The following is a 17380-nucleotide window of genomic DNA, read 5'->3' as shown; positions in this document are numbered from 1 at the left end:
GCCACATGAATAAAATGTTTTTTAAAAAGTAAAACATGACCCCTGGCCAGTGTGGCTCAGTTGGTCAGAGCGTTGTCTCATGCACCAAAGGGTCATGGGTTCGATTCCTGGTCATTGTATATATGGGAGGCAGCAGATCAATGATTCTTTCTCATCATTGATGTTTCTGTCTCTGCCTCTCCATTCCTCTCTGCAATCAATAAAAATGTATTTTAAAAAAAGTAAAACATAATTACTGTCAAATGTTGTCACTAAGTTAAATAAGATGTGAACCGAGAAATGACCTCTAGATTTGTCAACACGGAAGAAGCAGGTTAATTTTGGCAGGAAAAGCTTCACTGGTGTGGAGGGCCTGAAAGACAAATTGGAGTAAATTCTGGAGTGGGTCAGACGGCTGTAGGAAATTTCAGGCCCAGATGATTTCTTGGCGAATTTTATCAAATAGCTGTTTGGAATTTTGCTGTAAAAGGGAGCAGTGAAATGGAGCTGTTAGTGTAAAGAAGACATTTATTAACATTGTTATTGACCAAAGAGACATTTTAATAGGATGGCTTCATTTTTTAAAATTAAATTTATTGAGATGACATTGGTCAACATGATCATATAGGTTTCAGGTATGGGTCTCTATGTTACAAGATCACCTATTGCACTGTGTGCCCACCACCCAAAATCAGATTTTCTCCTGTCATCATATGGTGAAACCACATTTACCACCTCCCCTTTCCCATTGGCAACCACCACACACTGCCGTTTGTGTTCACAAGTTTGTTTTATATCCCACATGAGTGAAATCTTAAGATTCTTAGTTTTTTCTGACTGACCTATTTCACTTAGCATAATGTTCTCAAGGTCTATCCATGTTGTAAATGGTGCTATTCCATCCTTTCTTATGGCTGAGTAGTATTCCACTGTGTATATGAACCACATCTTCTTTACCCACTCCTTTATCGCAAGACACTTCAGTTGTTTCCATGTCTTGGCCACTGTGAATAATGCTGCAGTGAACATAGGGGTGCATATATCATTGCGAATATGTAATTTCCAGTTTTATATCTATAGGCGATATTCTAACCCTCTAGTTAAGAATTGGAATTTGGAGTCAGAGGGCCAGGACTTAAATTTGACCCAGCTGTTGTATACTAGTAATTGTGTTGCCTAAGGGAAAATTATCAGATTCTTTGAATTTGGTTTCACCACCTATAATTAATACTGAAAGTGATAGATACCTCATAAGGATGAAATGTGCTGATGCTTTTAAAGAATAGGTATTGCCCTTTTTGGTGTCTCTTTGGGTCTTAGAAGGAAATAATACAGTTTGGACTGTCATCATTCAACTAATGGTATGAACAATCTCTATACTAATATTGTTGTAGATTGTTCTTAATCCATTGAAAATATACATCTATATTAATTATATTTAGAGAGATAGATAAAAACAATGCATATTTCCCTTTCCCTTTATAAATCCAGGAGAAAAGGTGATAAGTTAGCATAAAAATGCCTGGCCGGTGCAGCTCAGTGGTTGAGCCGTTCACCTATGAACCAGGTCACCGTTCAATTCCCGGTCAGTGGGGTTGCGGGCTCAATCCCCAGTAGGGGATGTGCAGGAGGCAGCAAATCAATGTTTCTCCCATCCTCTCTGAAATCAATAAAAAAAAATTATTTTAAAAATTGACAAGCAGTTTTTGGACAGTCTGGTGCTGGGCAGTGTGGATGGGTGGAGGAGAAAGGATTTAACTTCACTAGATTTAACCACTAGAAGGTAGTAGTTCCACATTCACAGAAGAGTATACTCCCATATTCTATTGGCCTGTTTTGCTTTCCCCTAGATTTAGTGAACATTAAATGCTGTCTTGAAACATCTCACATTGGTTGTGGGTTGAGTTAGTTCATTACATAGACAAGTTACTTATTGTCTTCATTCCTCGGTCAGGCTTTATTTTTATTGGTTGTTTTGAATACATTTAATATATTTTTAGAGCTGCCAAAAACAAATGTAATAAGGAGTGTCCTGGGGCTACAGCTAGGCTTGTTGGGCTCTGATCAAACACTTACCTTTGGCAGGCTTTTGAGTACTTCAGTTCTCATGCGTGGCTTGTTTAGTTAAGTTCTTAGAAGTTCACATTCCAAATAATAAAAACTTTGGACAGATTAATTTCAGCAAAATTCTTTGATTAAGCTTTTATCTATAGAATGGCATAACTACTATTTCCTTAAAACCAGTCTTAAAAATAACACAGGTAGATATTGTTATATTTTATTCCTAAATCTAATATTCAAAGTCTGATCCTAATCAAGGGAATTTAATACATTTCTGGTCTTTCTACTATCTTAATGAAATTAATTAATAGCATATATAAAGTAAATACAATAAATTAATAGCAAAGACTGTAATTAAATTAATTTAAAGAAGGCCCAAATTCCATAATCTGTGAAATAACAGTTGTGTATAGCTTCCATTTGCCCCTGTGTCTTCTCTTTGGGGCAAATTACTTCTCTGATCATGAAGATTTAAACCAATGAGAAATTTTTCAGGTCCTTTGAGTTTTGTTCTTCGGGAAGATTTAGGAAAAAATTCTTTTCCTAACATATGAGGGAGTGGGGGCTGTCAGCTTTCTTTTTACTGTGGTAGATATTTCTGGTATACTGTTTTACTCTTGGTTCTTTTTCTGTTTCAGAGTCTGATAAAGAGGAGAAACCACAAAGTACTGTCATACCCAAGGAAGTGACACCAGCCCTGTGCTCATTAATGAACAACTATGGCAGTCTGTCAGGGTCAGAGAGCGAGCCAGAAGGTAAGTTATGGCCTCAGTTGTTGCAGTGGGTTTGTTTTATTTTGTTGCTTTTGCCTTTGATATATACTATGCATCAGTAGTGTCCATTCATGTGTATGTATACGAGGAAATATGTGTCATGCACGTTCCTATTTGATATTTAAATTCCTATTTCATTTGATTCAGAAGTAAAGTTAACATGGGACAAAGGAAACAAATGGGGAAATGTATTGCTGTTCTGGGAGAAAAAGGTAAACATAATGCAGTGAGAGAATGGGAAGAAGAGAGAATATCGACTCATGGTATTGAAGAAAATTCTAAAAGGTATAACAAAGAAAGTTAATTTCTTGTCTCTACTCTCCCTGCACCTTTGGTGGGTAAAAAGAGGTCCTTTATGACAGAGATGATGATAGACTTTCCTAAGTATATATAGGGTATTGTTCTTCATAGAGCAGATTTACATAAATTACCTCACTTTTTTTTTAAAATATATTTCATTGATTTTTTACAGAGAGGAAAGGAGAGAGATAGAGAGTTAGAAACATCGATGAGAGAGAAACATTGATCAGCCGCCTCCTGCACATCTCCCACTGGGGATGTGCCCGCAACCCAGGTACATGCCCTTGACCGGAATCGAACCCAGGACCCTTCAGTCCGCAGGCCGACAGTCTATCCACTGAGTCAAACCGGTTTCGGCAAATTACCTCACTTTTTAACAAAGCAACCCTGTACTTGTGGTTGCATTAGTTTTAAAGGTTGGAGGAAATGAATCCTTTTAAGAGTCTTTCTGAGAAGTCAATTATGTTTTACCCTTAGAGATGATGATGAGCCAGTTTAATCTCTAGCATCTTTTAAAAGAGCTGTAAGTTGCCTTGGCTAGTGTGGCTCAGTTGATTGAATATCATCCCATGCACCAAGAGGTTGCTCGTTTGATTCCGGGTCATGGCATGCGCCCAGGTTGTGGGCTCAGTCCCCAGTGGGGGGTGTTCAGGTGGCAGCCGATCAGTGATTCTCTCATCAATGTTTCTGTCTCTCTCTCTTTCTCTCTCTCTCCCTTCCTCTCTCTAGAATCAACGAAAACATATATATATATATTTTAAAAAAGAGCTGTGAGTAGGCCATTGATCTGTTGCAGTGTCGTTTGCAGTTCTTAACCCAGTGTTCCTATCAGTAATTCAGCATATGCTTCATGAATAAGCCTGTGTCCTGCTGTTGTGGAAATCTGACTCTTCATGGTAATTTTATTTAGGCTTTACCAACCATGAGAGAATTCATGTGTATGTATCGCAGGCCAAGATGAGTAATCACAATAGGAAATGTACTGGAGATCAGAATATAGAGTCTAACAGTGAATATACAGAATGAAGGGAAGATTTGAATGTAAGTGGATGATTATGGCAGCACTTTAATGTTGACAAGGCTAGAGATAATCAGTGTTTGTGTAGTTGGAAGATGTTAAAGAAGTAAGAATGGGGTTTTAATATGAAAGATAATGTTTAGATCTATCTTTAATAGGAATTCTTTTTTTCTTTTTAAAATGGGTTCTGGCTTACTATGGTAGCTGGTTAAAAGCTACTTGAAGTTTTTGAAATACAAACTACTTTGGCTTTATCAGATAGTTGCCCCTTTTTTGAAAAAAAATCAAAGTAGTTTTTATCTCTTTACTCTTGTTTCCAGTGCACTGATATGAAGATGGAGTTATTCTTTAAACACATATTACATTTTCTGCTTATCAGTTGTATTTATGACAGGTGATAGCAAAGAAAGCTATTACCAGATTACAGAATCCAGTAAAAACAAGCTGTGTGAATGCTTTCTTCTCTCTCTCTTAAGATAAAACATTTAATGCTTTTATACTCATGTCTTCATTTTGAGGCTACCACCTTTTTTTAACTAGAAGGAAGAAAAGAAACGAAGGGATCTTTGAGTCCCACCCCTTCATTTCATAGAACCTTAAGCTTAGAACGGATAAGCTTCCAAATCTAGTGTGAGGCTGAGCAGATGCAAAGCTTAAGTTGAGGGACTTAAACGTGTAAAGAAGCCAGCTATATTGCCTTCCAGTAGAGCCTCTCTCTGTGTGGCATTTGTTGTCTTCTTGCACAGTAAGTCATAACCTTTTTTTTTTTTATTATTGGGGTAACATTGGTTAATAAGATCGCATAGGTTCAAGTGAACATTTTGATAACTACCATACTGTTATCTGTGCCTATGAGCTTCAGTTTTGAAATCATATAGTTCTTAGCTTTTTCTGATGGGCTTATTTTGCTTAGGATAATATTCTCAGGTTCCATCCATGTTGTCGCAAATGGCAGTATTTCATCTTTTCTTATGACTGAGTAATATTCCATAGTGTATATGAACCACATCATCTTTATCCAGTCCTTTATCGAAGGACACTTTTGTCTCCATGTCTTGGCCACCATGAACAATGCTGAATGAACATAGGAGTGGATATATCTTTGTGAATAAATGTTTTCGAGTTTTTCGGGTAGATACCCAGAAGAGGAATTGCTGGGTCATATGGTAACTCTATTCTTAATTTTTTGAGGAACAGTCATAGCGGTTCTACCAGTTTACATTCCCACCAGCAGTGAATGAGGGTTCCCTTTCTCCACAACCTCTCCAACACTTGTTATGAACTGTCTTGGTGATAATAGCCATTCTAACAGGTGTGAAGTGGTATCTCATTGTAGTTTTGATTTGCATTTCCCTAATAATGGAGAAGAACATCTTTTCATATGAACATCTTTTCATATATCTGTTGGCTATTGGTATGTCTTCTTGGGAGAAGTGTCTGTTTTAAGTAGGCTGCCTATTTTTTTTTTAATATATTTTATTGATTTTTTACAGAGAGGAAGGGAGGGAGATAGTTAGAAACATCGATGAGAGAGAAACATCGATCAGCTGCCTCCTGCACATCTCCTACTGGTGATATGCCCGCAACCAAGGTACATGCCCTTGACTGGAATCGAACCCGGGACCCTTCAGTCCGCAGGCCGACACTCTATCCACCGAGCCAAACCGGTTTCGGCGAGGCTGCCTATTTTTTAATTGGATTGTTTGTTTGGTGTTGACTTGTATGAGTTCTTTATATACTTTGGATATTAACCTCTTGTCGGAGCTGTTCTTTGCAAATACGGTAAACCCTTGATTTTGCGGGCCTTGGTTTAACAGACTTTGGATTTAATGGATAAACTATCCAGTCCGTATGTCACTTGTGAAAATTAACAGCCTATTTATTTTAAAATGCTTTTAACCAAGATTTGCTGAGGATTTGTCATATATGGCCTTTATTATATTGAGTTACTTTCCTTCTATTCCTATTTTATTGAATGTTTTAATCATAAATGGGTGTTGTGTCTTATCAAATGCTTTTTCTGCATCTATTGATAAGGTCATCTGATTTTTATTCGTTGTTATGTTAATGTGGTGTATTACATTGATTGATTTGCATATGTTGAACCATCCTTATGCTCCTGGAATGAACCCCAGTTGGTTGTGATGTGTCATTTTTTTATGTATTGTATTTGATTTGCTAGTGTTTGTTTAGGATTTTTACATCTGTATTCATCAATGATACAGGTCTTTAGTTTTCTTGGTTCATGTTATTCTTGCCAGATTTTGGTATCAGGGTTATGTTGGCCTCATAAAAGCTGTTAGGAAGTGTTGCCTGTAATTCAATTTTTTTTGGAAGAGTTTGAGAAGGATAGGTATTAAATCTTCTCTGAATGTTTGGTAGAATTCACTGGTGAGGCCATCTGGTCCTTTTATTTTTTGGGAGGTTTTTGATGGTTGTTTCAATTTCGTCATTGTTGATCAGTCTATTTAGATTTTCTAATTCTTCATGATTCAGTCTAGGAAGGTTATATATTTCTAGGAACTTACCTTTTTTTTCTAGGTCATTGAATTTAGTGACATATAGTCTTTCATAGTATTCTAGTATGATCCTTTATATATCTGTGATGTCTATGGTAAGTTCTCTTTCAATTCTGATTTTGTTTATATGAGTCTTTCCTCTTTTCCTTAGTGATTTTAGCCACAGGGTTGTCAATTTTATTAATCTTTTCAAAGAGCCTGCTCTTTGTTGCATTAATTGTTCTCTATTTCATTCAATTCTGCTCTAATTTTTATTATTTCCTTCTAACTTTGAGTTGATTTTGTTCTTCTTTTTCTAGTTCTTTAAGATGTAATGTTTAAGTTGTTTACTTAGGATTTCTCTTATTTCTTGAGATAGGCCTGTAATGATATAAACTTCCCCCTTAATACTACTTTCACTGCATCCCAGAAGTTTCGCATTGTCATTCCCATTTGTCTCTGTATATCTTTTAATCTCACCTTTAATTTCTTCACTAGAATTTGTGCAGTGGGATCCCTCGGTCTGTCATGTGGGATTGGGCCAAAACCGGCTCTCCGACATCCCCCAAGGAGTCTCGGATTGCAAGAGGGCGCAGGCCAGGCTGAGGGACCCCACTGGTACACCATTGGGGCTGGGGAGGGACGCGGGAGGTTGGCAAGCTGGGGAGGGGTCGTGGGAAGGCTCCAGGGCGTGGTCCAGTCCATCTCCCTCAGTCCTGATTCGCCTGGACCCCTGCAGCAAGCTAACCTACCAGTTGGAGCATCTGCCCCCTGGTGGTCAGTGCATGTCATAGCGACTGGTCGACCAGTCGACTGTCTGCCCCCGCCCCCGCCGTGGTCAGTGCACATCATAGCGAGCGGTCAATTTTGTCCATTTGATCTTATGTGACATTTAAGGCCAATTTTTCTTTTATTTTCTTTTTAATATATTTTATTGATTTCAGAGAGGAAGGGGAGAGAGAAATAGAAACATCAATGACGAGAGAGAATCATTGATTAGCTGCCTCCTGCATGCCCCACACTGGGGATCGAGCCCACAACCCCCTGTCCAGGAGTCAAACCATGACCTCCTGGTTCATAGGTCAACGCTCAACCACTGAGCTATGCCTGCTTGGCAAGGCTGATATTTCTTTATTGATTTTCTGTTTGGTTGATCTGTCTACAGCTGGCAATGGAGTATTTCGATCTCCAACTATGATAGTGTTTTTGTCAGTTTCTCCCTTTAGTTCTGTTAGTGTTGTTCTATATATTTTGGTACTCCCTGATTAGCTGCATTAGTCTTCTTGATGGTAGTGTTCTTTTTATCATTATAAAATGTCCATCTTTGTCTCTTACTACCTTGGTTATTTTGAGATATATTTTACTAGACATAAGTATGGCTATGCCTGCTTTTCTGTGGATGCTGTTTGCTTGGAGACAGTCTATCTCTATCTTCACAGATTAGATGTGTCTCCTGAAGGCAACATATGGTTGAATTTTGTTTTGTTTTTTTACCTAATCTGCTACTCTGTGCCTTTTTATTAGTGAGTTCAGTCAATTTTACTTTTAGGGCAATTATTGATATGTAACCCTTCTATCCTTTGTTTCCTATGCCTCCATTGCTTCTTTTTCTTTGTATTTCTGTTCGTTGTTTTTGTTTGACGGTATTCCATACTTTCCTCTATTTCCTCTTTTTTTAAGTTATGTGCCTCAGTTTGTTTTGTGTGTGTGTGTTTACCATTAGGTTTATGAAAAAGAAATGTCCATATATAGAGCAGTCCTTTTTCTTTTGAATGCATCTGATCTCCATCCCCTGAAAATTCTGACCTTTTCCCCATCCCTTTTTATGCTTTTGTTATCACAAATTATCTCTGTTTATGCTGTAAGTTTGTTAACCATCTTACTTGTAGTTTTGCCTATTCTTATAGGTAACAAAGGATGCTATTTATTAATAGATGTGTTTGATTTTGTGTAAATTCATTTTGACTAACTGTCCAAAATGCCCTGCCTTACGGAAACGCTCTTGCTAAACATTTCTAAGCTATAAGAATTATTTTATGTAGTTTGAATTCAGCTTTATTAAGCCATCAAGTCACTAGCAAATTTCTAACTTTCAGTATTAATTCTGGCTATAGAATAGGGTACTGAGACATAGGGACTTTGGAATAAATAAAGGAAATAAAGTGGGCCTTCTCTGAGCCATGAAATAGCATTTAGAAGGCTGCTTATTTAAGTGGATTCTAGCTGAAGAGAGCTGTCTGATTTTCACAGATATTAACAATTGTATCTTTTTTTTTAAAGCTACATACCCTCATAAAAAATTAAAGAGCTGTACAGAATGATATGCTGTCTGTATCAAAATGAGGAGCATAGAGGAATGCTTATGAAGTCACTCTGTGACCCACCCAGCATACCATAGGCACTCCCTAAGCACTTACAATGATACATAGTGGGTTTTGTTTCATCTTTATTGTTGAGAGTATTACACATGCCCCCCCCCCCCTATTTTTCCTCCATTGGCTCCCTCCATCTGCCTTTTGTCCTACCCCAGGCCTTCACCACATTATTGTCTATGTATCTTTATAGCTAAGATCTGTTTCAATTTAGGGATTGACATAAAAATGTATAGTAGGTCTTAAACATAAGTAATGTTTTCCTGGAAAAAGTTTTAAACAAGGAAAGACTCCATCAAGAAAGATAGAAGTAAAAGGTGAGGCTGTGCTTCACCCTGCACATAGGAAAGAAAATGTCAATGAATAGTATTTTCTACTTTTTTTTTCCAATATATTTTTTTTATTGGTTTCAGAGAGGAAGGGAGAGGGAGAGAGAGATAGAAACATCAGTGTTGAGAGAGAGTCATTTTTTGGCTGCATCCTGCCCGCCCCCGCTAGGGATTAAGCCCACAACCCAGGCATGTGACCTCCTGATTCATAGATTGACTCTCAACCACTGAGCCCCGCAGGTCAGGTAATGAGTAGTATCTTCAAATGGGTTAGTTTGATATCTGTTCTGAGTGGGTTTTTGTTGTTGTTGTTTTCCTCTTTTAGTTATTTGTTTTATTTTGCCATATTAGAAATTAAGTGCAGTTTTACAACTCCCCAAAATTATTGTTTCTTCAAATTGTGTTGGCTATGACGGGGGATCTTTAAATTGACAACTCATTCAAAAGGCTGTAAACCAAAAAGAGTGATTTAGGTTTGAAAAAACTCAATGGCTATATTTTAAATTTATTTGGATTGATAAATATTATCTTCTACTAGAGGCTCGGTGCACGAAATTCATGCGGGGGGTGGGGAGGGTGGTCCCTCAGCCCGGCCTGCACATCTCGCAATCTGGGACACCTCGGGGGATGTCCAGCTGCCAGTTCAGGCCCAATCCCGCAGGAATCCCTGCAGGATCGGGCATAAACTGGCAGTTGGACATCCCTCTCACAATCCGGGACTGCTGGCTCCTAACCGCTCACCTGCCTGCCTGGCTGATTGCCCCTAACCACTCTGCCTGTCTGCCTCATCGCTCCTAACCATTCGCCTGCCTGCCTGATTGCCCCTAACTGCTCGCCTGCCTGCCTGATGGTCCCTAACTACTCTGCCTGCCTGCCTGATGCCCCTAAATGCTCTCCTGACTGCCTGATCACCCCTAACTGCCTCTGTCTGCCTGCCTGATCGCCTCTAACTGCTCGCCTGCCTGCCTGATCACCCCTAACTGCTCGGCTGCCTGCCTCATTGCCCCTAACTGCCTCTGCCTTGGCTCCCGCCACGGCGGCTTTGTCCAGAAGGTTGTTTGGCTATCTGGTCTAATTAGCATATTACATTTTTATCATTATAGATATATATAAAAAGCTAAGTGACCGACCATTTGTCCTACTGGTACATCTGACACGCACTGGCAATTTGAAAATAAGCGTTGACTCACACATGGGTGATACATATAAAGCTCTCGGTGCCAATCGCACAGGTGTTTTGATCTGTCATTGCTGATCGTGAATTTAGTGGTTTCAGTTGTGAATTCGATTTTCCCATTGAATTTCTTAATAGTACTCCTTCTGGAATGCCATGTCATAAACTAAAATTGAAAGTACGTGCAATCATCATGCTACTGAGAAATCCTAATAGTAAATAGGGTCTTTGTAATGGTCCTAGATTTGTTATCAAAAGATTGTGACCTAACATAATTGAAGCTGAAGTATTAACAGGATCTGTGGAAGGAGAGGTTGTTCTGATTCCAAGAATTGATATTTTCCATCTGACACTGGCCTCCCATTTAAATTAATTCAAAGACAGTTTCCCATGATGTCAGCATTTGCGATGACTATTAATAAATCACAAGGACAAACTCTAGACAGAGTAGGAATATTCCTACCTGAACCCGTTTTCGGACGTGGTCAGTTATATGTTGCTTTCTCTCGAGTTCGAAGAGCATGTGATGTTAAAGTTGTAAATACTTCATCACAAGGGAAATTAGTCAAGCACTCTGAAAGTGTTTTTATTCCTAATGTGGTTTACAGGGAGATATTAGAATAAATTTAATCAATTTATTAGTCATTGTTTTTATATCATGTTTTTGTTGTTCTTATATCATGTTAAAATATTAACATATTTCTTCTAATTAATGTCCTTTCAATGCTCATGAATCCGTGCACCGGCCACTAGTATTAAAATATGGCCCTTGCCAGTTTTGCTCAGTGGAAAGAGCATCAGCCTGCGGAACAAAGGGTCCTGGGTTCGATTCCGGTCATGGGCATGTACCTTGGTTGCAGGCTCCTCCCCGACCTGGGACCTGGTCAGGGCTCCTGCAGGAGGCAATCAGTGAATGTGCTTCTCTCACATAGATGTGTCTCTCTGTCTTTCCCTTTCTCTTCCATTCCTCTAAAATCAGTGGAAAAAATAGCCTTGGGTGAGGATTAACAAAAACAAACAATAAATAAAGGTGATTAAATGTTTTAAAAAAATGACACTAAGCTGGGCAATGTGGATCTTGAGAAAAATATAAATGGTTCCAATTTCTCATTCTTTAACAGCAAATTGACAATATAGCTCTGATTCTTTGACTTCTGTACTCCTGGATTGGGAGAGCAGTACTTGAAAGGGCAAGGAATAATAGAAAGTAATGCCCTCGTTTTTCTTTTGCCTTTATTATTCCCATAATTTTGAACTCTATGAACCACTTTGAATTCTTAGCTCCATTCTTTTATGGTTATATTTGTCTTTTTCCCCCTTCATCACTTTGAGGCACATCAAAACTACTATCATCAGCCGAAACCGGTTTGGCTCGGTGGATTGAGCGTCGGCCTGCGGACTGAAGGGTCCCAGGTTCGATTCCGGTCAAGGGCATGTACCTGGGTTGTGGGCACATCCCCAGTGTGAGATGTGCAGGAGGCAGCTGATCGATGCTTCTCTCTCATCGATGTTTCTAACTCTCTATCTCTCTCCCTTCCTCTCTGTAAAAAATCAATAAAATATATTTTAAAAAAAAAACTATCATCATGACAAATTATTTTATAGTACTTACTCTGTATCAGGCCCTATTTTATGTGCTTTACTCATTTAATTATTTCCATATCCTTATGAAGTACATGCCATTGTTTATGAGGAAATTTAGGAAGAGTTAAGTAACTTGACCCAAAATCACATAGTAAGTGCTAGTTTTGTGACATTTCCCTGCATGTATATTGACACTCTGTTATTAGCTGTTACTGTTCCATGTTCTTTTTTTTGTTTTGTTCCATGTTCTTGATACATTTATTTCTTTATCATTATGAACTGTCCCTCTTTATCCCAGGTGACAGTCTGTCCCTGTTCTGAATTCTCCTTTGACTGATATTGATATAGTTTTCTTATGATTGGTATATACTTGTTATCTTCTATGCTTTTATTTTATTTATTTATTTATTTTTTAAATGGAACATTCCTCTATTTTTTTTTAATTGATTTTTTTACAGAGAGGAAGGGAGAGAGATAGAGAGTTAGAAACATCGATGAGAGAGAAACATCGATCAGCTGCCTCCTGCACATCTCCTACTGGGGATGTGCCCACAACCCAGGTACATGCCCTTGACCAGAATCGAACCTGGGACCTTTCAGTCCGCAGGCTGACACTCTATCCACTGAGCCAAACCGGTTTTGGCTACTTTTAACCTGTGACTTTTATGGGCAGTCCTCGCTTTGCACTGTTCTTTGGTAACTGAGATTTAATCTCAGTTCAAATTGTGTAAAGCAAGGATTACCTATGATTTTAAAGGTTTTTGTTTGTTTGTTTGTTTTTTTGTAGACATCATGTAGTTCTTTTTACCCCCTCAATCTGATCTTAACCTTTTAACTACAGTGTTAAAACTATTTACATATATTGTAATAGTTGATATGGTTTGTTTATTTTTGTCTCATCTCACCTGTCTTTTGTTTGTTTTGTTGTTGCTGTTGTTAATCCTCACCCGAGGATATTCCTCCATTGATTTTTTTAGAGAGTGTGGAAAGGAAGGGAAGGGAAGGGAAGGGAAGGGAAGGGAAGGGAAGGGAAAGGAAGGGAAGGAGGGAAGGGAAGGAGGGAAGGGAAGAAGGGAAGGGAAGGGAAGGGAAGGGAAGGGAAGGGAAGGGAAGGGAAGGGAAGGGAAGGGACAGAGAGAGAAACATTGATTGGTTGCCTCCCACACATGCCCCCATCAGGGCTGGGGATTGAGCCTGCAACCAAGGCATGTGACCTTGATCAGAATCAAACCCAGGATCCTTCAGTCCACAGGCCCATGCTCTATCCACTGAGCCAAACCAGCTAGGGCTGTCTCACCTGTTTTATTTTCTTTTCCTGCCTTTGGATTAATTCTATATTTTTAGGCCAGTGCAAATGTTGGTTTATTAGATATATTCCTTTGTTTTCTTTAATAAGAGTTGGTCTAGAGTTTATAATATGCAACTTTAACTTATCACAGTTTACTTTCAGATGATGTTATAGCATTTCACATACAATTTAAGAAATTTGTAGCAATACTAGAGGCCTGGTGCATGAACTTGTGCACAGGTGGGGTCCAGCTGGTCCTTGTCTATTGGGCTGGCTGGTGAGAGGGGCCGTGGGCAGTTGGCTGGCCGGCCTTGCCCACTGGTCGAACTCTGGTCGAGGGGACAATTTGCATATTAGCCTTTTATTATATAGAATATTTACATTTTTCTCTTCCCTTCTTTTGTGTTATTGTTATCATAGATTTTATCTCTACAGATGTTATAAACCCCACATACATTGTTATTATTTTTGCTTTATATTATCATTATATTTAAAAGAATTTTCAAACAAGAAAACAATGTATTTTGTATTTATTCACACATATTGACTGTTTCTGGCACTTTCATTCTTCATTTGTGTAGATCCAAGTTTCAATCTTGTATTATTTCTTTCATAGGGATCACTTTCTTTAATTCTTTGTGGTAATCTCCTCAAGTCTTGGCAGTTATAATTCCCAATTTTTAAAAAGTATTATAATACATAGTAAATGCCTAGTTCTAATTAATAATTAGGCAGTATTATGGCTGGGAGAAGTTATTATGGTTTTTGTTGTTGTTGTTGTTACCTTTTAGAAGGATAACCTGTGTTTTTGTTTTTAATCTGTGTGGTTTTTATCGCATTTAGAAACTCCCATTAAGACCGAAGCAGATGTTCTGGCGGAAGACCAGGTTCTTCATAGTGATACTCCTAAGGGACCAAATCAAGATGTTAAACCAACTGTTAGAAATTCCTCAGAAGCCAGAAGCCAAAAGAAAAGTTTCAAAAAGACAAACCCTAAGAGGAAGAAAGATTGCCACAATTATCATGCTTTATTTGAACCAAGAACACATCATCCATATCTCCTGGAAATGGTAAATGATTTTTCTTTTTCCCCCTCTTTATCTTTATTTCCCCCCATCACCATTTATCCCTGCTATGGGTCTTCCATCTCCACCCACCCCTAGACCCCCCACATTCACTACACTGTGGCTCATGTCCATGAGTTATTTCTCTCTTTCTCTCTCTCTCTCTCTCCCTCCCTCCCTCTCTTGTTTTGGGTTAATCCTCACTCATTTTTAGAGAGAGTGGAAGGGAGGGGGAGAGACAGAGAGAGAGAAACATAGATATGTGAGAGAGAGATGTCATTTGGTTGCCTCCTACACGCACCCACCCGGGTTGAGGATTGAGCCTGTAACCGAGGTATGTACCCCTGACCAGAATCGAACCCACGACCCTCCAGTCTGCAGGCTGACGCTCTATCTACTGAGCCAAACCAGCTAGGGCTCTTTCTTTTCCCCTGCCCCATTCCCCTCCCCCCCCCCCACCTTTTTATTTGCTTAATCCTACAGTTTTCAAAACTGCTTAAAATAAAAGAATCTAGGTTTAACTGGTTGGTTACAAAATGTGTATTGAGGTATACTGACACATAGTTTTCACTGAAAGCACAGCTAAATACACTGGCAGACTGAAAGGAGAAAAGGTTTTTTTGTTTTGTTCTGTTTTAATCTTCACCCAAGGATATTTTTCCATTGATTTGAGTGAAAGAAAGAAAGAGAGGGAGAAAGAAAGAAAGAAACAAACAGTGATGTGAGAAAGAAACATCTGTTGGTTGCCTCCTATAGACACCGTGATCTGGAATCCAACCCACAACCTAGGCTTGTGCCCTAAGTGGGAATTGAACTTGCAACCTTATGCTGTACGAGATGATGCTCCAACCAACTGAGCCACTCAGCCAGGGTGAGAAAAGGAAACATTTGTGCGTTATTGGCTTTATTCTCAGTGTGGTATGCTAAAAAATCTATTATCTTTTCTCAAATTATAAAGAGGAAGCAATACATCTTTTGATTCTAAGTAATGGACATGAAACTATTCAAAGATTCAAGGCTTTCATGTATAAGAGTGATAGAAATAGAAATATTGCTAAATTTTTTAATGGAGTTATAAAACTGTTGACATTCTGTGAAAATTCTGTTTGGTTTTGCCTTGTCAGATAAGTGCTTGTGCTGTAGCTAAAGTGTTCTGTGGCTGCACTCCATGAGGGTTACTGTAGACACAGTTGCTTCTGATTAAATGGATCTGAAATGAGCACTCTGTTTTGTAAATTTCAGTGCTATGTAAAGTAAATTGTATTTTAAAATGTTTGCCTAATAGGAGCAAATTAAATCATTTTTCCACTGAAAGTTCCTTATGTGAGGTTTTCAAACTACATTAAGGACATCAGAAAATACGTTGAGTTCACTTTTATCTTTTTGACAAATTACATATGACTCCTTGGTTATGTACTTATTCTAAATACCAGGGATTTTTAGCTTTCTTTTAATTACAATAAGCACAAAAATGGGAAGTTATAAAAGTCCAGGAATATTGGGATTTTTAACTATTAGATTAGTATTATTACTATCTTTACTATATCTACTCACCAATTTGTATACTGTTTATAGATTTTAGTTTGGTAGGATCCTGTTTAATATGATTTTTATATTAAAGAATTGCAGGCTTTTAAACCTATTTTTTTGTCCTTTGTCAGATATTCCTAGGGAAGAACCCAAATGTTAACATTTATTTTTATTTATTTATTTTTTTTTAATATATTTTATTGATTTTTTACAGAGAGGAAGGGAGAGGGATAGAGAGCTAGAAACATCGATGAGAGAGAAACATCGATCAGCTGCCTCCGGCACACTCCCCACTGGGTATGTGCCCGCAACTAAGGTATATGCCCTTGACCGGAATTGAACCTGGGACCTTTCAGTCTGCAGGCCAGTGCTCTATCCACTCAGCAAAACCGGCCAGGGCCCAAATGTTAACATTTATGCTGTTTAAAAAGCTAGATAGTTTTGGTATAAATTAAGAGGAAATGTTCTTTCATTCTTTTTTAGCAAATAATTAGTAAGTATAATGTACATCTTTATTGTTCTCTGTTTTCATATGGGGAAGGCACACATAATACTTCAGATTATATTTCTTGGATATATTTTACTTACTAGCTAATCTCTGTATTTATTGTTTTTTAGCTTTTAGCTCCAGACATTCGACATGAAAGAAATGTGATTTTGCAGTGTGTTCGGTACATCATCAAAAAAGACTTTTTTGGACTTAATAGTAATTCTATGAAAACTGAAGATGTGTAGGTGTCTGATGTTTCAGCACTCATAATTGAAGCATTTAAAATAGTGCCATGTTCAAGTTAGTGGAGGAAAACTTTTTAAACTGAATTAGTCATTGAATTGTAAGCTTCATATGATACTGTGTTGGATTTTTGATTCTTTTCTTTGAATCTGTGTAAATAAATACACAACTGATTTTTAATACTGTGTCTTCTGTATTGTTATTGAACATAATTGCTGGCAGAATTATCTTTATTTGTATATATTGTATGTATTGCTGTCATGAATGGAAATCTGCTCTTGGACCAGTTAAGAATTGAGGATATTGGTGTAGTAGTAAAGAATAAAGCTTTAAAAATGCTAATTCAACTGAGCAGAGCTGTAGGTTAGACAGAGAGATACAGTTATTTTGTGTTTTTTTTGTTTTTTGTTTTTTTTAAAATATATTTTTTATTGATTTTTTTACAGAGAGGAAGGGAGAGAGATAGAGAGTTAGAAACATCGATGAGAGAGAAACATCGATCAGCTGCCTCCTGCACACCTCCCACTGGGGATATGCCTGCAACCCAGGTACATGCCCTTGACCGGAATCGAACCTGGGACCTTTCAGTCCGCAGGCCGACGCTCTATCCACTGAGCCAAACCGGTTTCGGCCAGTTATTTTGTTTTTAATGCAGGAGAGAAGTATCATTCTTTAAC

The 17380-nt window shown here is 38.2% G+C and overlaps 1 protein-coding gene across 1 annotated transcript in view; it reads left to right on the top strand.

Moving 5' to 3' along the window:
* Positions 1-16883, top strand: part of NUFIP1 (nuclear FMR1 interacting protein 1) — a 49742-nt gene extending 32859 nt beyond the window's left edge. The window contains exons 8-10 of the mRNA XM_081082767.1: positions 2679-2795; positions 14220-14446; positions 16589-16883. Coding sequence (XP_080938893.1) covers positions 2679-2795; positions 14220-14446; positions 16589-16705 — 461 coding nt within the window. The 3' untranslated portion in view covers positions 16706-16883. The remainder of the gene's footprint in view (positions 1-2678; positions 2796-14219; positions 14447-16588) is intronic.
* The last annotated feature ends 497 nt before the right edge of the window (positions 16884-17380 follow it).

This window comes from Myotis nattereri (genome assembly GCF_964212035.1).
Source record: "Myotis nattereri genome assembly, chromosome: 2".
NCBI classification, from domain to species: Eukaryota; Metazoa; Chordata; class Mammalia; order Chiroptera; family Vespertilionidae; genus Myotis; species Myotis nattereri.
The sequence above is the reverse complement of the archived record's forward strand: the minus strand, read 5'-3'. Positions and strand labels throughout refer to the sequence as shown.